Source organism: Palaemon carinicauda, chromosome 3 (genome assembly GCF_036898095.1).
Source record: "Palaemon carinicauda isolate YSFRI2023 chromosome 3, ASM3689809v2, whole genome shotgun sequence".
Classification (NCBI taxonomy): Eukaryota; Metazoa; Arthropoda; class Malacostraca; order Decapoda; family Palaemonidae; genus Palaemon; species Palaemon carinicauda.
The window spans coordinates 154,264,509-154,289,178 of NC_090727.1; the positions used below are offsets into that span (position 1 = coordinate 154,264,509).

Genomic DNA, 24,670 nt, shown 5'->3' on the forward strand with positions numbered 1-24,670 from the left:
CAAGAATATGAGTTATATAAGTTTGATCTTATCGAACCCAGTATGGAACAAAAATAGGAAGAAGAAAAATAATACTCACCTTACAAGATGAAACAATAGTACCTTTAAATTCCATAACTTTGCAGTATAGTACTTCATCATCTCAACACTATTTACCCACAGCAATTTGTAAAATGGCTGCCAAACCTGTTACTATCAATCATAAACTTTTCCAGTGTTGACTGATCAGCCAAGGTGTGGCTTTAAAAGAAATCCTCTGGTGGTGTTCGAGTGAAAATAAAAATGTGGATATTTTACATTATATTAGTATATCTTCCATCAATATGAATTTGCTTTATGTTTTGGCAGGAAAACGAAGTCTGAAGGAGTTGGTCCCAACAGCATTTCACTGTAAGGAATAAACGTAGATAATTTGTAACACTTTGTGTATATAATGACTTATTTTGTACCTAATCAATGCAATAAGCTAATGACAGTTGAATACATTATGCAAATACAAAATAACAAATTAATTTAGTTTCCAATTGGAACATGAATGCCCCTATCATTTAGAGCATTTCCATATACCAAAGGCACTTCCCCAAATTTTGGGGGGTAGCCGACAACAACAAGAAACAAAACAAAAAGGGGACCTCTACTCTCTACGTTCCTCCAGCCTAACCAGGGACTCAGCCGAGTTCAGCATTTAAATAAGATAAAATATAATAGCTTAGAATGAAAGTTACAAATCGGTATAAGATACTGCTAGGGTGGACATCAGCTTAAGTTACTGACTCACTTTTGTAAGTTTACATAAAAGTATCCTGGAATTATAATCATCCAATGCAAATGTTTTCATGTAAAAGGCAACCTTTAATAATCATCTTTGAGTTACATGTAATTTTGTTTTAAAGAAATTTATATCTAGATTTACTCATTATTTCAAATACTAGTAAAGGAAGAATAAGGAATTTCCCAAGCAGAAAAAATATCACAAACCACGGTTTTTCAATATTAAACTTACCCGATGATCATATAGCTGTCAGCTCTGCTGCCCGACAGAAAAAACCTACGGGCGGAATACGCCAGCGATCGCTATACAGGTGGGGGTGTACATCAACAGCGCCATCTGTCAAGTAGGTACTCAAGTACTCGATGTCAACATAGAACCAATTTTCCCTCTGTCGTGCCACTGGCAAGACCTACTAAATACTCCGTCCCTAACTGGATTTGTTTTCACAACGATTTGGTGAAGTACACTATTCCAGTTTTGAGCTTTCGCTATGCAGGGGTTTTTTCTTCATTTCAAAACTTGAACTCGTTTTGGATAGATTTAATTATGGTGACGAAGAGAGTATGGACTCTCTTTCACTTTTAAATGGCCGACCCTTCCCTTAGACGGAAGTGTGTTTAGGTTTTTGGTAATTTTGCTTAACACGTTATAGATCTATTTATTTTATATCTCTCCGCCTTTATAGGCCTCTTCAATTAACTTTCTATTTATTATAAACTTATAAAAAATAAATTTTTATGTTTGTTTATATGCGACCTTTCCTAATAGTAGGCGGTCCTAACTTGGAACCGAAGTTAATTAACATTGAGCCCGTTATATCGTATTTAACCTTTAAAGAATTTAATACTTTTTAATTATGTTTTATGAAAGAATTTCTTTAATAGTCTCGTACTGTTTTCAAAGATGAACTAACGTTTAGTTTTTTAGTCTACGCAGTTGTTGACGTTCAGAACGTTCAACATGCGCTCTATCGTTACGATAGAGAGAGAGTGTATCACGGTTTCACTTTGCAGTAAGAGTAAACCGATTCTAGCGTTTCGTTCATTCTTTCTTAGCTTAAATGGTTTAAGTTCTAAATTAAAGGAACTTTTTATTTGGAAAACCTTTCAGTTTTTTCCTTTAGCAAATAACATGTTTTAACGATATATAATTGGGCTCTTCTCTCAGGTGCGAAATCAAGAGAGAAGAGAGAGAGAGGAGAATAAACGTTTCGTTCAAGCGGGTAACGTTGTTCTCGTTTTTTACTCTCCTCCCTAGTCGCTGTAGGGGAAGAAGGTAAAACGTTTCTAGGGTTTTATTCTTGTTCCCAGGCTTTGTGCGGTGAGAGATTGTAAACGTAGTTTATTTGATCTAGTGTTTAGTCTCTTTTCCAGCCACTGAATTCTTTATCTTTATTTATGTTTTTCTGTTGCATTGTAAGACTGACTGTTTTCGCAATTACTACCTTTTAATGAAGGATAGGATTGCGTGTTTCAGGTAGAAATCAGTTAAAGTTTCGATTTCAGTGAAATAAGTGCAAAACAGAAAATCAAAAGTGATAAAGTGATATGCGCAAAGTGTTACAGTGTTGCGTCCGAGGGTTCGTCTGTTCGTGCCAGTCGTTCACCTAGTCCGGGACCTCTTACAAGCTCCCAAGCCCAGGGGAGAAGTAATGTCGAACGACTTATGGGTTCCACAGGCCTTGATCAACGAACAGACGTTTTTTCCCTCCGTGTTTTCGGGCGTATCTATCCAAGATCGCCCCACCCACACAAAGACGAGAGAGCCCATTTATTCCTCGTCTGCGGAAGAGGTTTCTCGTAAGAAACCATGGACCACATCTTGCAGCTTTTTAAGTGCAAGTCGGTCCCTTCCGCGCAAGTCCAACGGCCTAGGTGTAGCCACTGGGTCAGTTCGGACTCGCTGCAGTCATCCGACGACTGCACACCTCCCAAGAGAGGCAAGGTGGTACCGTAACAGGCAGTAACTCCGTCTGTTGCCGCACCAGCTGTTTTAGACCCTCAGTCACAACGGACAGTAGCTCCGTCTGTTGCCGTTTTTGTAGACCCTAAGTGGTCTTTACTGCAGTCTATGCAGACTCAGTTAGCTGCGGTTATGCAGGAGTTTCGTGTGGAGAAGGTTGACTCTGCTCCCGTTAGCCTACAACCTGCCACGGTTGTGCGCCCAGCTCACGCTGAGGCTGCCTGCTCCCACACTCCGGCTGCGGAGAGCTCCACCTCCGATGCGCAATCGACCCTGCCAGACGCATGTTGACGTTAGCCGACGTGCGGCACCCTCCGTTAACATGCGTGAGCTACCGCATCAGCAGTGGGAAGGTGGAGTCAAGCTGCCGTGTTTTGACGCGATGCGTTAGTTTCCGCATCCCACGGCAGTCCCCACCACGCACCACCACTCCGCTTTGGTTGTTGCCTGCTCCCACACTCCGACTGCGGAGAAGGTTGACGATGCACCCGTTTGCCTACAACCTGCCACGGTTGTGCGCCCAGCATGGCTGCCTGCTCCCACACTCTTGTTGTGAGAGCTCCTCCACCCATGCGCAGTCGACCCTGCCAGACGCATGCTGACTCCCACAGACACACGGAGCACTCCGTTGCCGTGCGTGAGCTACCACAAGCTGCCGTGTTTTGACACGGTGTGTCAGCCTCCGCAACACACTGTGGTTACCGCCACTCGCCCGTAGCAGACTAGTCAGTCAGGAGTTGAGGCTTCCCCACACAGCTTTGGTTGTTGCCAGCTCACAGACTGTCAAGCAGTTACATGACGTTGCCTTCTGGTCTGCTACTAATGCACCAGTGCTGTATGTCCTCACGCCCTGTTGTGGTTGACAGTTCAGTTTTTGACAGTTCACAGACTATCAAACAGTTACATAACGTTGCCTTCTGGTCTGCTGCTTATGCACCAGTGAGAACCTCACTGAGATAACCTAGCTTTTCTCGGACATGGTTCCTGTAGATGAGAAAGTGCTGTTCTCCCTCCTACTGATATTCCTTTGAGGACTCTGTCATTTGTAGAGGAGCCTTAAGCTGCTTAGCCTCCTATGGACTTTAATTAAAGCATAACAAGGCTTCCAGGGATGGTAAATGGTTCCGCTTCAGTCGCTAACCCCGTCTGTTGCCACACCTGCTCCCATAGACCCTAATGGGCTTTGTTGCAAGACGTGCAGTCCAAGCTTGTGTCCTTGATAGAGGATTTTTTACGGAGAAGAACCTTCTGGCCAACAACCTTCCTACCGGTTGGTTGTGCGCCCTGTTGACGCTGAGGTATCCTACTCGCGTCCGCCAGTTGAGGTGGTTCCTCCACCGATGCGACCCAGTGTGGGTTGCCAGTCGCACGTTGACGTTAAGCGACTCTCGGAGGTGGTTGTGGACGGTCAGTGTGTCACTAGGAAGACGTTCAACAACCAGCAGAGGTGACTTGTTGTGACGCAGTGCGGCAACCTCAGCAACCCGGTAGGGGGTTGACTGCACAACCCAGACAGTCTAGACAGTTTCGGGTTGACGCTGTACTTCCTCGCGTCCCCATGGTTGACAGTTCACAGACTGTGCAGCAGTACCATGATATTGTGTCCGGCTCCGTCACGCATCCACCAGTGCGACCGGATTCAGCAAGTCAGACGTTGCCCACTCCGTTGCCGTTTCCTCATCAGTTTCGGATGAGGAACCCTCTGATGAGGACATTGCTGAACAAGACGATCAACCCCCAGCCCTGCTATCCATCCAGAAGATGCTGAAGAAGGAACGCTGCCCTGTCAGGCTGTGGATGAGTCTGGTTAGGACACTGTTATCCGTGGTTCATTTTGTGTCACTTGGAAGACTACACCTCCGTCCTCTTCTGTATCATCTAGCTTTTCACTGGAAAAGGACAAGACGCTAGAAGCGGTCTTGATCCCGGTTTCCGGAAAGATAAAGTCTGGTCTGACTTGGTGAAAGGACTTTATCAACCTTTGAAAGGGTCTTCCCCTGACTGTTCAGACTCCCAACCACGTTCTCTTCTCGGACGCATCGGACGTAGGCTGGGGTGCGACATTAGGCGGTAGGGAATGCTCGGGATTATGGAACTCGAGTCAAAGGACAATGCATTTCAACTGCAAGAAGCTACTGGCAGTACGTCTGACCTGGAAAAGCTTCAGGTCTCTCCTTCAAGGCAAAGTGGTGGAGGTGAACACGGACAACTCCCTGCTTTGACGTACATCTCCAAGCAAGGAGGGACCTACTCTCTGACATGGTACGAGTTCGCAAGAGACCTCCTCACCTGTTCAACAGGTCTAGACTTTTCACTAGTAACGAGGTTCATCCAAGGCAACTTGAATGTCATAGCAGATTGTCTCAGTAGGAAGGGACAAATAATTCCAACAGATTGAACCCTCCACAAGGATGTATGCAAGAGACTTTGGGCCACCTGGGGCCAGCCAACCATAGATCTCTTTGCAACCTCGATGACCAAGAGGCTCCCAATACTTTGCTCACCTATCCCGGACCCAGCAGTAGTTCATATAGATGCCTTTCTACTAGATTGGTCACATCTAGATCTATATGCATTCCCTCCATTCTAGATTGTCAACAAGGTACTGCAGAAGTTCGCCTCTCACGAAGGGACAAAGTTGACGCTAGTTGCTTCACTCTGGCTCGCGAGAGAATAACTCACCGAGGTACTTTGATGGCTAGTAGACGTTCCCAGAACACTTCCCCTAAGGGTGGACCTGCTACGTCTGCCACGCGTAAAGAAGGTACTCCAAGGCCTCCACGCTCTTCGTCTGACTGCCTTTAGACTATCGAAAGACTCTCGAGAACTAGAGGTTTTTCGAAGGAGGCAACCAGAGCGATTGCTAGAGCAAGGAGAACATCCACCCTTAGAGTCTACCAATCGAAGTGGGAAATCTTCCGAAACTGGTGCAAGTCAGTATCCGTATCCTCGACCAGTACCTCTGTAACTCAAATAGCTGACTTCCTCTTATATCTGAGGAAAGAACAATCTCTTTCAGCTCCCACTATCAAGGGTTACAGAAGCATGTTGGCATCAGTCTTCCGTCACAGAGGCTTAGATCTTTCCAACAATAAAGATCTACAGGACCTCCTTAAGTCTTTTGAGACCACGAAGGAGCGTCGTTTGGTTACACCTGGTTGGAATTTAGACGTGGTTCTAAGATTCCTTATGTCAGACAGGTTCGAACCGCTTCAATCAGCCTCCCTGAAAGATCTCACCTTTAAGACTCTTTTCCTGATATGCTTAACCACAGCTAAAAGAGTCAGTGAGATTCATGCCTTCAGCAAGAACATCGGATTCTCATCCGAAACGGCTACATGTTCTACAACTTGGTTTTCTAGCCAAACACGAGCTGCCTTCTCGGCCTTGACCAATATCGTTCGATATTCCAAACTTATCGTATGGTTGGAAATGAACTAGAAAGAGTATTATGTCCTGTAAGAGCTCTTAAGTTCTATTTTAAAAACCTTTACGAGGCCCGTCTGAAGCTTTATGGTGTTCAGTTAAGAATCCATCTTTGCCTATGTCAGAGAATTCTTTATCCTATTTTATCAGACTGTTAATACGAGAAGCTCATTCCCTTCTGAATGAGGAAGACCAAGCTTGGCTGAAGGTAAGGACACACGAAGTTAGAGCTGTCGCAACTTCCGTGGCCTTTAAACAAAATAGATCTCTGCAAAGTATATTCGACGCAACCTATTGGAAAAGCAAGTCAGTGTTCGCGTCTTTTATCTTAAGAATGTCCAGTCTCTTTACGAGAACTGCTACACTCTGGGACCATTCGTAGCAACGAGTGCAGTAGTGGTGGGGGCTCCACCACTACAATTCCCTAATTCCAGAACCTTTTTAATCTTTCTCTTGAAATATTTTTGGGTTGTCCGGAAGGCTAAGAAGCCTTTCGCATCCTACTTGATTTGGCGGGTGGTCAAAGTCATTTCTTGAGAAGCGCCTAGATTAGAGGTTTTGATGAGGACCTTTAGTATGGGTTGCAACCCTTCATACTTCAGCTCTTAGGAGTCGCTCAGCATCCTATGAGGATCGCGAGGCTCAGTAAGGAAGACGTACTTAAAAAGGCAGAGTAATTGTTCAAGTCGTCTTCCTTACCAGGTACTTATTTATTTTATGCTTGTTATTTTGAATCACTGCTAAAATGAAATACGGAATACTTAGCTCATAATAATGTCAACATGTAATGCTGGTCTCTACCCACCCCCCTGGGTGTGAATCAGCTACAGTATATGATCATCGGGTAAGTTTAATATTGAAAAATGTTATTTTCATTAGTAAAATAAATTTTTGAATATACTTACCCGATGATCATAAATTAAAGGACCCACCCTTCCTCCCCAATAGAGACCCAGTGGACAGAGGAGAAAATTGGTTCTATGTTGACATCGAGTACTTGAGTACCTACTTGACAGATGGCGCTGTTGATGTACACCCCCACCTGTATAGCGATCGCTGGCGTATTCCGCCCGTAGGTTTTTTCTGTCGGGCAGCAGAGCTGACAGCTATATGATCATCGGGTAAGTATATTCAAAAATTTATTTTACTAATGAAAATAACTTATTATCAACTCACCTGATCTTGACCCAATCGGTTACGCTACGTGATGCTAAAAGGGTCTCCAGATCATCTCGGCCTTTAAACAACGGAGGACGCTGGTTGATCTTTTGCGTTTGGTCAAGGATTCCAACTGGGATGTAACGATGCGCAAAGGATAACCACTCCAATAAAAATCGACGTGTCTTCTCGATACCCTAAGAAAGATGTGACCAATATCTTTAGGTAAGTACAGTATTTCATTACTAAGAATGATATAAATAATAAAACAACCTTATTATTATTACTAGCTAAGCTACAAACCTAGTTGGAAAAGCAGAATGCTATAAGCCCAAGGGCTCTAACAGGGAAAAATAGCCCAGTGAGGAGAGGAAATAAGGAAGTAAATAAACTATAAGAGAAGTATTAAAAATTCAAAATAAAATATTTTAGGAACAGTAACAGCATTAAAATAAATCTTTCATACATAAACTATAAAAACTTAAAAAAAAAAAAGAAAAAAAAAAAAACAAGAAGAAAAATCAGATAAAATAGTGTGTCTGAGTATACCTTTAAGCAAGAGAACTCTACCCCAAGGCAGTGGAAGACCATTATGAATTGTAATTGTAACTTTTCCTTTTAAAAATTCCATCCTGATATAATAAATATGTAACAAAACTAAAGGTACTATTACTGAATTGTTTTTACAGCTTTATTCTTTAATCCTATTCTTCAGCATTTCACAAAATCTAAAATACTGTCAAGACTTGTGTTCTTACCTCGGAATCACTACCCCAGTGCTCCATTCCGTAATTTACGTATTTCTTGAGTAAATCGAACCGTTCGTTGGAAGATATGTCCCAGTGTTTCTTCTCTTTAATTTCTTTGAAAATCCAAGGTTTAATGAGTGCACCTCTTCCCATCATGATTCCTGAAAACATATTGTTAGTTCTCAGTTAAAAAAAAAAATTAACGTAGACAGGGGTTGGGAGCTAAAATATTCAAGTGAAAAGTGCATAGTATTAAAAACAATTCAAAATAGATGAAACACATTGATAGCTTTCAAATAAAATAAAATAAAACCAATTTAACTATACTGTTTTAACAATTATACTTTCATGCTAACTCAGTCATATTTACCCGAGACTTTCGAATTTTCAATGTGGTGGTGATAATCTTCATAGCTTAGTACATCCCCGTTACCAAAAAGGGGCAACGGATCAGCCAGAGCTGCACATTCGGCGATGTAATCCCAGTCGGCAAGCTTCAAATATCGTTGTTCTCTGGATCTACCGTGAAGCTGCACGGATAAATTTTTAGTTAGTTTAGAAACATGTTATTTTTATTAATAAAATAAATTTTTGAATATACTTACCCGATAATCATGTAGCTGTCAACTCCGTTGCCCGACAGAATTCTATGGAGGGATACGCCAGCTATCACAATACTAGAAGGGGGTGTATTTACCAGCGCCACCTGTGGCCAGGTACTCAAGTACTTCTTGTTGACACCTCCTCAATTATTCCTCGGTCCACTGGTTCTCTATGGGGAGGAAGGGAGGGTCGATTAAATCATGATTATCGGGTAAGTATATTCAAAAATTTATTTTATTAATAAAAATAACATTTTTCAATATTAAACTTACCCGATAATCATGTAGCTGATTCACACCCAGGGGGGTGGGTGAAAAACCAGTGTACAAGACTAAAGGATAGCTAAGTATCCCGTATTTCATATAATCAGTTATCCACAATAACAATGAAATAATAAGTACCTGGTAAGGAAGTCGACTTGAACCGTTACTCTGCCTTTAATAAGATCGTCTTCCTTACTGAGCGCAGCGTTCCTCTTGGGAGGCTGAATCAACTCAAAGGTGCTAAAGTATACAGGGCTGCAACCCATACTAAAGGACCTCATCACAACCTTTAACCTCGGCGCTTCTCAAGAAAGAATTGACCACCCGCCAAATCAACAAGGATGTGGAAGGCTTCTTAGCCGACCGTACAACCCATAAAAAGTATTCAAGAGAAAGGTTAAAAAGTTATGGGATTATGGGAATGTAGTGGCTGAGCCCTCGCCTACTACTGCATTCGTTGCTACGAATGGTCCCAGGGTGTAGCAGTACTCGTAAAGAGACTGGACATCTTTGAGATAGAATGATGCGAACACTGACTTGCTTCTCCAATAGGTTGCATCCATAACACTCTGCAGAGAACGGTTCTGTTTGAAGGCCACTGAAGTAGCCACAGCTCTCACTTCATGTGTCCTTACCTTCAGCAAAGCAAGGTCTTCTTCCTTCAGATGAGAATTTGCTTCTCTAATCAGAAGCCTGATGTAGTAAGAAACTGCGTTCTTAGACATTGGTAGAGAAGGCTTCTATATAGCACACCATAAGGCTTCTGATTGTCCTCGTAATGGTTTTGACCTTCTTAGATAGTACTTAAGAGCTCTAACTGGGCAAAGTACTCTCTCCAGTTCGTTCCCCACCATGTTGGACAGGCTTGGGATCTCGAACGACTTAGGCCAAGGACGGGAAGGAAGCTCATTTTTAGCCAAAAAACCGAGCTGCAAGGAACATGTAGCCGTTTCAGATGTGAAACCTATGTTCCTGCTGAAGGCGTGGATCTCACTTACTCTTTTAGCTGTTGCTAAGCACACGAGGAAAAGAGTTTTTAATGTGAGGTCCTTAAAAGAGGCTGATTGGAGCGGTTCAAATCTTGATGACATTAGGAACCTTAGGACCACGTCTAGATTCCAGCCTGGAGTGGACAACCGACGTTCCTTTGAGGTCTCAAAAGACCTAAGGAGGTCCTGTAGATCTTTGTTGGAGGAAAGATCCAAGCCTCTGTGGCGGAAAACCGCTGCCAACATACTTCTGTAACCCTTGATCGTAGGAGCTGATAGGGATCTTACGTTCCTTAGATGTAACAGGAAGTCAGCAATCTGGGTTACAGCGGTACTGGTTGAGGAAACTGCATTGGCCTTGCACCAGCTTCGGAAGACTTCCCATTTAGACTGATAGACTCTGAGAGTGGATGTCGTCCTTGCTCTGGCAATCGCTCTGGCTGCCTCCTTCGAAAAGCCTCTAGCTCTTGAGAGTCTTTCGATAGTCTGAAGGCAGTCAGACGAAGAGCGTGGAGGTTTGGGTGTACCTTCTTTACGTGAGGTTGACTCAGAAGGTCCACTCTTAGAGGAAGAGTCCTGGGAACGTCGACCAGCCATTGCAGTACCTCGGTGAACCATTCTCTCGCGGGCCAGAGGGGAGCAACCAACGTCAGCCGTGTCCCTTTGTGAGAGGCGAACTTCTGAAGTACCCTGTTGACAATCTTGAACGGCGGGAATGCATACAGGTCGAGATGGGACCAATCCAGCAGAAAGGCATCCACGCGAACTGCTGCTGGGTCTGGAATCGGAGAACAATACAAGAGGAGCCTCTTGGTCATCGAGGTAGCGAATAGATCTATGGTTGGCTGACCCCACAGGGCCCAAAGTCTGCTGCAAACATTCTTGTGAAGGGTCCACTCTGTGGGAAAGACCTGACCCTTCCGGCTGAGGCGATCTGCCATGACATTCATATCGCCCTGAATGAGCCTCGTTACCAGCGTGAGCTTTCGATCTTTTGACCAAATGAGGAGGTCCCTTGCGATCTCGAACAACTTCCTCGAATGAGTCCCTCCCTGCTTGGAGATGTAAGCCAAGGCTGTGGTGTTGTCGGAGTTCACCTCCACCACCTTGTTTAGCTGGAGGGACTTGAAGTTTATCAAGGCCAGATGAACTGCCAACAACTCCTTGCAATAGATGTGAAGTGTCCTTTGCTCCTGATTCCATGTTCCCGAGCATTCCTGTCCGTCCAGTGTCGCACCCCAGCCCGTGTCCGATGCGTCCGAGAAGAGACGGTGGTCGGGGGTCTGAACAGCCAATGGTAGACCTTCCTTGAGAAGAATGCTGTTCTTCCACCACGTTAGAGTAGACCTCATCTCTTCGGAAACAGGAACTGAGACCGTCTCTAGCGTCATGTCCTTTATCCAGTGAGCAGCTAGATGATACTGAAGGGGGCGGAGGTGGAGTCTCCCTAACTCGATGAACAGGGCCAGCGATGAAAGTGTCCCTGTTAGACTCATCCACTGCCTGACTAAGCATCGGTTCCTTCTCAGCATGCTCTGGATGCATTCTAGGGCTTGGAAGATCCTTGGGGCCGACGGACAAGTCCGAAAAGCTCGACTCTGAAGATCCATACCCAAGGAGACAATGGTCTGGGATGGAACGAGCTGAGACTCCTCAAAATTGACCAGGAGGCCCAGTTCCTTGGTCAGATCCATAGTCCATTTGAAAATCTCCAGACAGCGACGACTTGTGGGAGCTCTTAAAAGCCAGTCGTCTGACGGAGCCGGACACAAGATCATGATACTGCTGCACAGTCTGTGAACTGTCAATCATGGGCAAGCGAGGAAGTACAGTGACAACCCGAATCTGTCTAGACTGTCTGGGTCGTACAGACAACTCCTTAACGGGTTGCTGAGGTTGCCGCACTGCGTCACAACAAGTCACTTCTGTTGGTTGTTGAACGTCTTCCCCGTGACACATTGACTCCGTAAACAAAAAATCCTCTAACAAGGACTAAGCTTGGACTGCATGTCATGCAACACAGCTCAAGGTCTATGGGAGCAGGTGTGGTAACAGACGGGATTAGCGACTGAAGTGGAACCATTACCTTCCCTGTAAGCATGTTATGCTTGAATAAAAGTCCATAAGAGGTTATGCAGCTAAAGGCTCCCTCCAAATGACAGAGTCCTCAAGGGAATATCAGAAGGAGGGAGAAAAGAACTTTCTCATCTACAGGGACCTTATCCTAGAAAAGCTAAGTTCTCTGAGTGAGGGTTAACTGGTGCAAAAGCAGCAGACTAGAAGGCAACGTTATGAAACTGCTTGACAGTCTAGTGAGTTGGCAACAACCCAAGATGTGTGACTGAGAAGCATGCGGTAAGGTATGCAGAGCATGATGTATGCAGAGTATGCTGTATGCAGAGCATGCTGTATGTAGAGCATGTTGTATGCAGAGCATGCTGAATGCAGAGCATGCTGTATGCAGAGCATGTTGTATGCAGAGCATGCTGTATGCTGAGCATGTAGTAAGCAGAGCCTGCTGTAAGCAGAGCCTGCTGTAAGGAAAGCAGAGCGTGTGCATGGCGTTTAACATTTCTCAGAAATTCCATGACCAGTGCTAGAGTGCTTTATGCATGCTTGCATGGGGTTTAAACCATGGTATGAAAATGGAGGTAAGGTATGCTGAACAGCAGTGTCAGAACGAGCTGGAACAACAATAGTTGTGGTTTCCTCTTCAAGACTCCGTTGAGGGAACACCTGAGGCTCAGTCTGCAAAGGCTGTATAAAAGACAAGCAGAAGGAAGGCGCATGGGTGGAGGAGGCTGACTCCTAGCATGAGTGGTTGAACCCAAGGGTTGCGCTTGCTGAGCGGTTGGCGGAAGCGGAGTAGCAAGTTCCAGTTCCTGTGGTGTGAGCGGAGCGCGATGAGGAAGAGGCTGCGCAGAACAAGGTAAATGTCTCGCAAGCTGAGGCTCCTGAGGCGCAAGGCTAAGGTGTTGTGGTGCTTGCCTTGTGGAGGGTTGAGCTCGCTGCAGCGAGAGCTGAGGAGACTGACTCATGGACGGGAGAGGTTGTTGTACCTCAACCGAGTGTTGCATCACTGGTGGAGCAGCAAGTGGAGGCGGAGGAAGAGAGGTATAATCCTCCTGATCCCATTGTAAAGGTTGCCTTAAGGAAGGCGGAGGCTGAACACCACAGGGAACAGCAAACTCAGCACGTGGCTCAACATCGTACGCCTGGCAGGTGGTACTGCGATCAGGCGGAGCGAGCGTAGGCGGAGGGAGTGTAGGCGGAGGCGGAGGAGTAACACTCTCAGCCCGACACTCACGCATTAAGTCCGAAAGCTGTGCTTGCATGGACTGTAGTAGAGTCCACAACATCGTACGCCTGGCAGGTGGTACTGCGATCAGGCGGAGCGAGTGTAGGTGGAGGGAGTGTAGGCGGAGGCGGAGGAGCAACACTCTCAGCCCGACACTCACGCATCAAGTCCGAAAGCTGTGCTTGCATGGACTGTAGTAGAGTCCACAACATCGTACGCCTGGCAGGTGGTACTGCGATCAGGCGGAGCGAGTGTAGGTGGAGGGAGTGTAGGCGGAGGCGGAGGAGCAACACTCTCAGCCCGACACTCACGCATCAAGTCCGAAAGCTGTGCTTGCATGGACTGTAGTAGAGTTCACAACATCGTACGCCTGGCAGGTGGTACTGCGATCAGGCGGAGCGATCATAGGCGGGGGGGAGTGTAGGCGGTGCAACACTCTCAGCCCGACACTCACGCATCAAGACCGAAAGTTGTGACTGTATGGACTGCAGTAGAGTCAACTTGGGGTCGGCAGACACTAAGGTCTGCTGAGGTAAAGCCTTAACAGCAGAGATCTGTTGCGGCAGAACCTTACTCCTCTTAGGCGGAGTGTAATCAACTGATGACTGAGGAGAGTCAGAGCTAACCCAATGACTGCATTCGGGTTGTTGAACTTTAACTTCGTACGTCTGGCATAGGTCTGGACTTAACGTTTAAGAGGTCTTGAGACCTGAGACCAGCGTTACTCTGCCTTTATTTTCTCCCCTAATCTCTTCTGCAGACGAGCAAAATAAGGGCTCAATCGTCTGCGGGTGGGAGTGACGGTCTCGGTAAGACACGCCCACAACCACCGAGGATACTTCTGTGCGCCGATCAAGGCCTGCTGAACCCTTATGCCCTTCGACATTGCTTCTCCCCTGGGCTTGGGAGCTTGCAAGAGGTCCCGGACTGGGAGGACGACTGGCGCGCACAAAAGTACCCTCACGCACAACACTGACATACTTTGCGCTAATCACTTATCACTTTGATTTCTGTTTGCACTTATTTCACTGAACTCGAAACTTTAAGTGGTTTGTACCTGAAATACGCAATTCTATCCTTTCTCAAAGTTAGTAATTGCGAAAACAGAATTACAATGTAACAGAAAAATCTAATGAAAGATAATTCAGTGGCTGGAAAGAGACTAAACACTAGATCACTCTAGAAACGTTTAGTTTCTTCCCCTAAAGAGACTAGGGAGAAGAGCAAAAACGATAACGACGTTACTCGTACGCCTGGCAGGCTTGAATGAAACGTTTATCCTCTTTCTCCCCCGTCTCTATCTCTCTCTCTCTCTCTCTCTCTCTCTTGACTTAGAACCTGAGAGAAGAGCCCAATCATATATATCGTTAAAACATATTATTGTTAAAGGAAAAAACTGAAAAGTTCCTTTATTAGGATCAAAACCATTAAGTTAAGAAAGAATGAACAAAACGCTAGACACGGTTACTCTTACTGCAACGTGAAACCGTGAACATTCTTTCTCTATCGTAACGATAGAGTGCAAGTTGAACGTTCTGAACGTCAACAACTGCAGAGACAAAACAAAACGTTAGTTCAACTTTGAAAACAGTACGAGACTATCAAAGAAATTCTTTCAAACTCTGTGGCGGAAATAGCATAATATGTTAACAGGTAAAACCGAAATGACGGGCTCAAAGTTTATTAACTTCGGTAAAAGACCGCCTACTATTAGGAAGGTCGAATATAAACAAGTATAAAAATTAATTTTAATGAGTTTATAATAAAAGGAAGTTAATCGAAGAGGCCTATAAGAGGCGGAGAGATATAAAATAAATCTATAACTTTTGTTAAGCAAAATTAAGAAAGAGAGTCTATACTCTCTTAGACACCAACACTTCCGTCTAAGGGAAGGGTCGGCCATTGAAAGGTGAACGAGAGTTCATACTCTCTCGTCACCATAATTAATCAAATTAATTCCAAAAGCTAACTAAGCTAATATAGAAGTTTCCAGTAAAGCGACAGCCGAAATCAAAGAGAAATACTTCACCAAAGTCGTGAAAATACTCCAAGAACATAAGCGTATCCCAGAACGTCTTGCCGGAAGCACGACAGAGGAATAATTGAGGAGGTGTCAACAAGAAGTACTTGAGTACCTGGCCACAGGTGGCGCTGGTAAATACACCCCCTTCTAGTATTGTGATAGCTGGCGTATCCCTCCATAGAATTCTGTCGGGCAACGGAGTTGACAGCTACATGATTATCGGGTAAGTTTAATATTGAAAAATTGACATTCAACAGATGGAACATATTACTGCCATACTGTATGGCACAGAAATCAAAGACAATTCAGTCAATATTCATAATTAAATTGAATAGGGACACAAAATTAGCCATAAAAACTTCACTAGCATTTGGTACTGTACAGCATTTATTCTATAATGCAATTTACCTACTTAACACCAAACTATTTATCTATATACCAAGGCACTCGCCCCCAATTTTGGAAGGTAGCCGACATCAAAAAAGAAAAGAAAAAAAGGGGACCTCTTCTCTCTACACTCCTCCCCTCCCAGCCTGACGAGTATAAATACTGAAAAGACAAAATGTTACACTCACTGTAACTAATGATACATCCCAGGACTTGGCTTTCTCGATGAAGTTATGCGCCACCCGGGTATCGTGGTAGACTGCCGTTCTCATCTTCAGTGTTAGAGGAACTGACAATACCTTTGTCATCGACTCCACCATATGTTCGAGACATCCCTGACGACGTAATAGTGCACTGCCGCCTCCCTAGAAATAAATATTGAAGGTAGTGAGCCACATGGTATATCCAATCACAGGCCTTGAGATTTTTTTAATAGATGGAGGACTAATATCTAAGCTGAAACTTAATTTTAATTGAATATTAGTTATTTTAGGGAGGTAATTGTCTTAAAACAATCAAATTGCGCTACTTCAGATTTTATAAAAAGATTAATATCTCGCCTTATATCAGACACAAGAAAAAGTAATGCATATTTGAGAACAAAAACAAGAGGCAATAAACAGATCGGCTGTTACAAATATTACCTGTTTGTAAATGAGATCAATAGGGCAACCCATGTTAATATCTATGAAATCAATGTTGGTCTGTTCGTCCAGAAGTTGGGCACACTTGGTCATGGCTTCGGCGTTACTTCCACATAGCTGAAATAAAAATGACGAATTAAAACATTTTGAATTACTCGTTTTTACTTGCGATCCATTGCTTAACTGACCAGCATGAGTCTTTTTATGGTTTATATATGACATATCTGTTTTGACATTGTTAATAGTTTATATATGACATATCTGTTTTGACATTGTTAATAGTTTATATATGACATATCTGTTTTGACATTGTTAATAGTTTATATATGACATATCTGTTTTGACGTTGTTAATAGTTTATATATGACATATCTGTTTTGACATTGTTAATAGTTTATATATGACATATCTGTTTTGACGTTAATACAGTAGTTTACATATGACGTATCTGTTTTAACGTTGTTAATAGTTTACATAGGACATATCTGTTTAGACATTGTTAATAGTTTAAATATGACATATATGATTTGACGTTGTTAATAGTCTATACTGTATATGACATAACTGTTTTGACGTTGTTACTGTTTTTAGAATGATTTATTGTTAATTTGTTTTCATCATTTATTTATTTCCTTGTTCCCTTTCCTCACTGAGCAATTTTTCCCTGTCGGAGCCCTTGGGCTTAAAGCATCTTGCTTTTCCAACTAGGGTTGTAGAGCTTGGCTAGTAATAATAATAATAATAATAATAATAATAATAATAATAATACAGTAATAATAATAATGATTATGGCTACTTCATCCTCTTGAGACGGCGTCAGTGACCGATGTCAGGATGCCAGAAAACTCAAAATCAATCATCCTTACGAGAGGAGAACAAGACAATGGTAGAAGGGCAAATCATTCCACCTTTCCTCGAGACTTATGCCAAACATGTTACCCGAGACGAGAGGCAAACTTGTCTCGGGCAGGAGCGTGTTACACAATTTTTCTTTCATTACTAAATAAAATAATTGTTTGTCATAATTCACATAAATTGTAATTAAACTAGTTTTAAACCTGAAATATGTTATTTTCATTAGTAAAATAAATTTTTGAATATACTTGCCCAGTGATCATGTAGCTGCAGCTCTGCTGCCCGACAGAAAAAACCTACGGGCGGAATACGCCAGCGATCGCTATACAGGTGGGGGTGTACATCAACAGCGCCATCTGTCAAGTAGGTACTCAAGTACTTCTTGTCAACACAGAACCAATTTTCTCCTCGGTCCACTGGGTCTCTATTGGGGAGGAAGGGTGGGTCCTTAAATTCATGATCACCGGGTAAGTATATTCAAAAATTTATTTTACTAATGAAAATAACATTTTTCAATATTAATCTTACCCGTTGATCATGTAGCTGATTCACACCCAGGGGGGTGGGTGGAGACCAGCATACATGTTAACATTAGAAGCTAAGTATTCCGTATTTCATTTTAGCAGTTATTCAAAATAACAAACATAAAATTAATAAGTACCTGGTAAGGAAGTCGACTTGAACAATTACTCTGCCTTTTTAAGTACGTCTTCCTTACTGAGCCTCGCGATCCTCTTAGGATGCTGAGCGACTCCTAGGTGCTGAAGTATGAAGGGCTGCAACCCATACTAAAGGACCTCATCACAACCTCTAATCTAGGCGCTTCTCAAGAAAAGAATTTGACCACCCGCCAAATCAACCAGGTTGCGAAAGGCTTCTTAGCCTTCCGTACAACCCAAAAACAACAATAAAAACATTTCAAGAGAAAGATTAAAAAAAGGTTATGGGATTATGGGAATGTAGTGGTTGAGCCCTCACCTACTACTGCACTCGCTGCTACGAATGGTCCCAGGGTGTAGCAGTTCTCGTAAAGAGACTGGACATCTTTAAGGTAAAATGATGCGAACACTGACTTGCTTCTCCAATAGGTTGCATCCATTACACTCTGCAGAGATCTGTTTTGTTTGAAGGCCACTGAAGTTGCGACAGCTCTAACTTCATGTGTCCTTACCTTCAGCAAAGCATGGTCTTCCTCATTCAGAAGAGAATGAGCTTCTCTAATCAAAAGTCTGATGTAATAAGACACTGCGTTCTTCGACATCGGTAAAGAAGGTTTCTTAATAGAGCACCATAAAGCTTCTGATTGTCCTCGTAAATGCTTCGTACGTCTTAAATAGTACTTAAGAGCTCTTACTGGGCATAGGACTCTCTCTTGTTCGTTTCCAACCAAACTGGACAGACTTGGAATCTCGAACGATTTGGGCCAAGGACGAGAAGGGAGTTCGTTTTTGGCTAAAAAACCAAGCTGTAAGGAACATGTAGCCGTTTCAGATGTAAATCCTATGTTCCTGCTGAAGGCGTGTATCTCACTGACTCTTTTAGCTGTTGCTAAGCAGACGAGGAAAAGAGTCTTCAAAGTGAGATCTTTAAAAGAGGCTGATTGAAGCGGTTCGAACCTTGCTGACATCAGGAACCTTAAAACCACGTCTAAGTTCCAGCCTGGTGTGGCCAACCGACGCTCCTTCGAGGTCTCAAAAGACTTAAGGAGGTCCTGTAGATCTTTGTTGTTAGAAAGATCTAAGCCTCTGTGGCGGAAGACTGATGCCAACATGCTTCTGTAACCTTTGATCGTAGGAGCTGAAAGGGATCTTACCTTCCTTAGGTGTAAAAGGAAGTCAGCTATCTGAGTTACAGAGGTACTGGTTGAGGATACTGAATTCGCCTTGCACCAGCTTCGGAAGACTTCCCATTTTGACTGGTAGACCTTGAGAGTGGATGTCCTCCTTGCTCTGGCAATCGCTCTGGCTGCCTCCTTCGAAAAGCCTCTAGCTCTTGAGAGTCTTTCGATAGTCTGAAGGCAGTCAGACGAAGAGCGTGGAGGCTTGGGTGTACCTTCTTTACATGCGGCTGACGCAGAAGGTCCACTCTTAGAGGAAGAGTCCTGGGAACGTCTACTAGCCATTGCAGTACCTCGGTGAACCATTCTCTCGCGGGCCAGAGGGGAGCAACCAACGTCAACCTTGTCCCTTCGTGAGAGGCGAACTTCTGCAGTACCTTGTTGACAATCTTGAACGGGGGGAACGCATAAAGGTCTAGATGGGACCAATCCAGAAGAAAGGCATCTATGTGAACTGCTGCTGGGTCCGGAATCGGTGAGCAATAATTTGGGAGCCTCTTGGTCATCGAGGTTGCGAACAGATCTATGGTGGGCTGACCCCACAAGGCCCATAGTCTGTTGCAAACATTCTTGTGAAGGGTCCATTCTGTTGGGATGATCTGACCCTTCCAGCTGAGGCGGTCTGCCATGACATTCATGTCGCCTTGAATGAACCTCGTTACTAGAGATATGTTTCGATCTCTTGACCAGGTGAGGAGGTCCCTTGCGATCTCGAACAACGTCATCGAATGAGTCCCTCCTTGCTTGGAGATGTACGCCAAGGCTGTGGTGTTGTCGGAGTTCACCTCCACCACCTTGCCTAGAAGGAGGGACTTGAAGCTTCTCAAGGCCAGATGAACTGCCAGAAGCTCCTTGCAGTTGATGTGCAGTGCTCTTTGATCCGAATTCCACGTGCCCGAGCATTCCCGACCGTCCAGTGTCGCACCCCAGCCCGTGTCCGATGCGTCCGAGAAGAGAAGGTGGTCGGGGGTCTGAACAGCCAGTGGCAGACCTTCCCTGAGAAGAATGCTGTTCTTCCACCAAGTCAGTGCAGACTTCATCTTCTCGGAGATAGGAACTGAGACCGCTTCTAGCGTCATGTCCTTTCTCCAGTGAGCAGCTAGGTGATACTGAAGGGGTCGGAGGTGGAGTCTCCCTAACGCGATGAACTGGTCCAGAGATGAAAGCGTCCCTATCAGACTCATCCACTGTCTGACTGAACATCGGTTCTTCTTCAGCATGCTCTGGATGCATTCTTGGGCTTGACTGATTCTGGGGGCCGACGGAAAAGCCCGAAAAGCTTGACTCTGAATCTCCATACCTAGATATACTATAGTTTGGGATGGGACGAGTTGGGACTTTTCCATATTGACCAGGAGATCCAATTCCTTGGTCAGATCCAGAGTCCATTTTAGATTCTCCAGACAGCGACGACTTGACGCAGCTCTTAAAAGCCAGTCGTCCAAATAGAGGGAGGCTCTGATGTCTGCTAAATGCAGGAATTTGGCAATATTCCTCATCAGTTTGGTAAACACTAGAGGTGCTGTGCTTAGGCCAAAGCACAGGGCTTGGAACTGGTATACCACCTTCCCAAAAACGAACCTTAGAAAAGGTTGGGAATCTGGGTGGATGGGGACGTGAAAGTACGCGTCCTTTAGGTCTAACGAGACCATCCAGTCTTCCTTCCTGACCGATGCTAGAACCGACTTCGTCGTCTCCATGGTGAACGTCTGCTTGGTGACAAAGACATTTAGAGCACTGACGTCTAGCACCGGTCTCCACCCTCCTGTCTTCTTCGCCACTAAGAAGAGACGGTTGTAGAAGCCCGGGGATTGATGGTCCCGGACTATGACTACCGCTCCCTTTTGTAGCAAGAGAGACACCTCTTGCTGTAAAGCTAGCCTCTTGTCCTCCTCTCTGTATCTGGGAGAGAGGTCGATGGGAGTTGTTGCTAGAGGGGGCTTGCGCAAGAATGGAATCCTGTACCCCTCTCTGAGTAACTTCACAGACTGTGCGTCTGCACCCCTGTTCTCCCAGGCCTGCCAGTAGTTCTTGAGCCTGGCTCCCACTGCTGTCTGAAGAAGGTGGCAGTCAGACTCTGCCTCTTGAGGACTTGGAATCCTTCTTCTTGTTGCCACGTTGACTATCGGCACGAGTACCTCCTCTGCTGGAGGTTCTGCCACGAAAGGGCGGAATGAACCTAGACGCTGGTGTGTCCATCCTAGGTCTAGGCACGGAAGGTAAAGCTGTGACTTTACGTGCGGATGACGCCACCAGGTCATGAGTGTCTTTCTGGATCAACGAGGCGGCAATCCCCTTGATCAACTCTTCAGGAAAGAGACACTTCGATAGCGGAGCAAACATCAGTTCTGACTTCTGACATGGGGTGACTCCCGCCGACAAGAAGGAGCAAAGGTGATCCCGCTTTTTGAGAACTCCAGACACGAAAGAAGCCGCAAGCTCGCCAGACCCATCCCGTATGGCTTTGTCCATGCAGGACATGATGAGTATGGCAGAATCCTTATCCGAAGAGGAGGTCTTCCTGCTCAACGCTCCCAAACACCAGTCCAGGAAGTTAAAGATCTCGAACGCACGGAAAACTCCCTTCAAAAGATGGTCCATGTCCGAAGAAGTCCAGCAAATCTTGGAGCGTCTCATAGCCAGTCTGCGGGGAGAGTCTACCAGACTTGAGAAGTCGCCCTGGGCAGAGGCAGGAACTCCCAAGCCGAGAACCTCTCCCGTGGCATACCAGACGCTAGATCTGGAAGCAAGCTTGGCCGGGGGAAACATGAAGGATGTCTTCCCAAGTTGCTTCTTGGCCTGCAACCACTCTCCCAGTACCCTTAAAGCTCTCTTGGACGAGCGAGCGAGTACGAGCTTCGTAAAGGCAGGAGCTACTGACTGCATGCCTAAAGCGAACTCAGAGGGAGGTGAGCGTGGAGCTGCAGACACAAACTGGTCTGGATACAACTCCTTAAACAGGGCAAGGACTTTCCTAAAGTCTAAGGAGGGAGGCGTAGTCTTGGGTTCATCTATGTCGGAGTGTTGGTCGTCCAAATGCGCAGCTTCGTCGTCATCAGAGATTCCTTCATCCGAATGCTGAGGAGGAAGCGGCAAAGGAGGAGATAAAAGCTGAACGGCTGAATCCGGCAGCACGGGTGCATGCGTAGCTGCACTGGATCCAACGTCATGCCGCTGTTGGTCAGTCTGAGAGCTGGCAACAACCAAAGCGGAGTGGTGGTGCGTGGTGGGGACCACCGTGGGTTGCGGAGACTGACGCACCGCGTCAAAACACGGCAGCTTGACTCCACCTTCCTGCTGATGCGGTAGCTCACGCACGTCAACGGAGGGTGCCGCACGTCGGCTAACGTCAACATGCGTCTGGCAGGGTCGACTGCGCATAGGTGGTGGAGCTCTCACAGCCGGAGTGTGGGAGCAGGCAGCCGCAGTGTCAGCTGGGCGCACAACCGTGGCAGGTTGTAGGCTAACGGGTGCAGCGTCAACCTTCTCAGCACGATACTCCTGCATGAAGGAAGCTAGCCGAGTCTGCATAGACTGCAGCAAAGACCACTTAGGGTCTACAGCGGCTGGTGCGGCAACAGACGGAGTGATTGCCTGCTGCGGAACCACTCTACCTCTCTTGGGAGGTGTGCAGTCTTCGGAGGACTGCGGCGAGTCCGAACTGACCCAGTGGCTACACCTGGGCCGTTGGACTCGCTCGGAAGGGACCTTGCGCTTGAGAGGTCGTGAGACCTTGGTCCAGCGTTTCTGTCGAAAAACCTCTTCCGCAGACGAGGAATGAATGGGCTCACTCGTCTGTTTGTGGGTGGGACGATCTCGGCAAGATAAGTCCTCAACCACGGAGGGAACGTCTGTCCGCTGATCAAGGCCTGTCGAACCCTTTGGTCGTACGACATTGCTTCTCCCCTGGGCTTGGGAGCTTGCAAGAGGTCCCGGACTGGGAGGACGACAGGCACGAACAGACGCACCCTCATGCGTAACACTGACACTTTTCACTGCACTGACACTCACTTCACTTCCCACTGCACTTTTACCTTTCAACTCCCTGACGTCAGCCATGAGTTGATTGCGGTCATTCGCTAATGACTCAACTCTCTCACCAAGAGCCTGAATGGCACGCATCATATCCGCCATCGAAGGTTGATGAGAGCTAGTAGGAGGGTCGGGTGTAACCACTACAGGGGAAGGATTAGGTTGTGGGGCATGGGGAGAGGAAAAATCAATAGAGCGAGACGAACTCCTCCTGATCCTATCCTTCTCTAGCCTACGTGCATACTTAAGGAATTCTTGAAAATCGAATTCCGAAAGCCCAGTGCATTCCTCACATCGATCTTCCAATTGACAGGCTTTACCCCTACAATTGGAACAAACGGTGTGCGGATCGATAGAGGCCTTCGGAAGACGCCTAGAACAGTCCCTAGCGCTACACTTCCTGTACTTGGGGACTTGAGTAGGGTCAGACATCTTGAATTAGTCAAAGGGGGGAAATCCAAAATCTATCCAAGTCGTCAACAAATAATCCAAAATCTAATCAATGAAAGTGAGAAAGTATTGAGGATAACTTCTGCACAGCGAAAGCTAATAACTAGAGGGAATACTTCACCAATTAACGTGAAAATCAACTCCAGAAAACAACAGCGTATCAAGTAGGTCTTGCCGGTGGCACGACAGAGAGAAAATTGGTTCTGTGTTGACAAGAAGTACTTGAGTACCTACTCGACAGATGGCGCTGTTGATGTACACCCCCACCTGTATAGCGATCGCTGGCGTATTCCGCCCGTAGGTTTTTTCTGTCGGGCAGCAGAGCTGCAGCTACATGATCAACGGGTAAGATTAATATTGAAAAAACATAATTTATGTAAAAGAAAATTATTGAAGCATAAGCCAAAAGAAAAAACTTCAAATTCAAAAAATTTTACCTTTATTTCCCATGAAATTTTTTCTTATACTGGAGTGATAATTATATTTCTTATCATGCCTTTTATATTATAAAATATATTTTAAAATACTATAGGTAAGAGCCTCTTAATAATATTTCTGGTAAAACTTTTTAGGCATGGATTTTGCACCAAATATTTTGCAGGTGTAAAACATTAAGTTTTGAGTATATTTATTTGTTTTTTTCATTATTCTTTTACTACTAATATATTATATCTTAAAATCAAGAGTATTATGTCATTACAACAATATATTTTATACAGTAGGAGTTGAAAAAAGGAAAGAGAAGGAGCGGGGAACAAGAACACCGTGATGTGCATCAATCGAAACAAGTAAATCTAGAATCCGTGAAAATTGAGGATTGACTGTATGCAACAGAAGGAAAACAACTAGGCAATAATGAGAGAGCTGTTCTCTAGGGTAAAAAACATACTAAATCTCTTGGTAGTGGGAAAAATAATCTGATAATTATTTGAATCAAAGTAAATCTAAATGGAGAAAATAATCGTGTAATTCATCTTTCAAAACCAATATCTTTGGGCAATAGTCAAGTAAAACAAAGCTAAGAGTGGAGAGTGGAGGTATGTAATCTTGATGTGCATAAAAAAGAATGAAGGAAAAAGTTACTTATCAAAATCATCGACCATAAGGTCGAGCAGGAAATCTCCACACCCTAAGTCATCGACAAAGCACAGATAAAGAATACCATTGAAATAGGGTTTGAAGATTTAATGCCACCTATTGGTGGTGTTCCAATTCTCTAGCA

General features: G+C 44.9%; 1 protein-coding gene across 1 annotated transcript in view; it reads right to left on the reverse strand.

Moving 5' to 3' along the window:
• Positions 1–287: 287 nt before the first annotated feature.
• Positions 288–24,670, reverse strand: part of Dus3 (Dihydrouridine synthase 3) — a 43,566-nt gene continuing 19,183 nt past the window's right edge. The window contains exons 7-12 of the mRNA XM_068371012.1: positions 16,275–16,391; positions 15,819–15,995; positions 8,438–8,597; positions 8,077–8,228; positions 7,337–7,515; positions 288–388 (exon numbers count right to left, since the gene is read on the reverse strand). Of these exons, the coding sequence (XP_068227113.1) occupies positions 319–388; positions 7,337–7,515; positions 8,077–8,228; positions 8,438–8,597; positions 15,819–15,995; positions 16,275–16,391 (855 nt within the window). The 3' untranslated portion in view covers positions 288–318. The remainder of the gene's footprint in view (positions 389–7,336; positions 7,516–8,076; positions 8,229–8,437; positions 8,598–15,818; positions 15,996–16,274; positions 16,392–24,670) is intronic.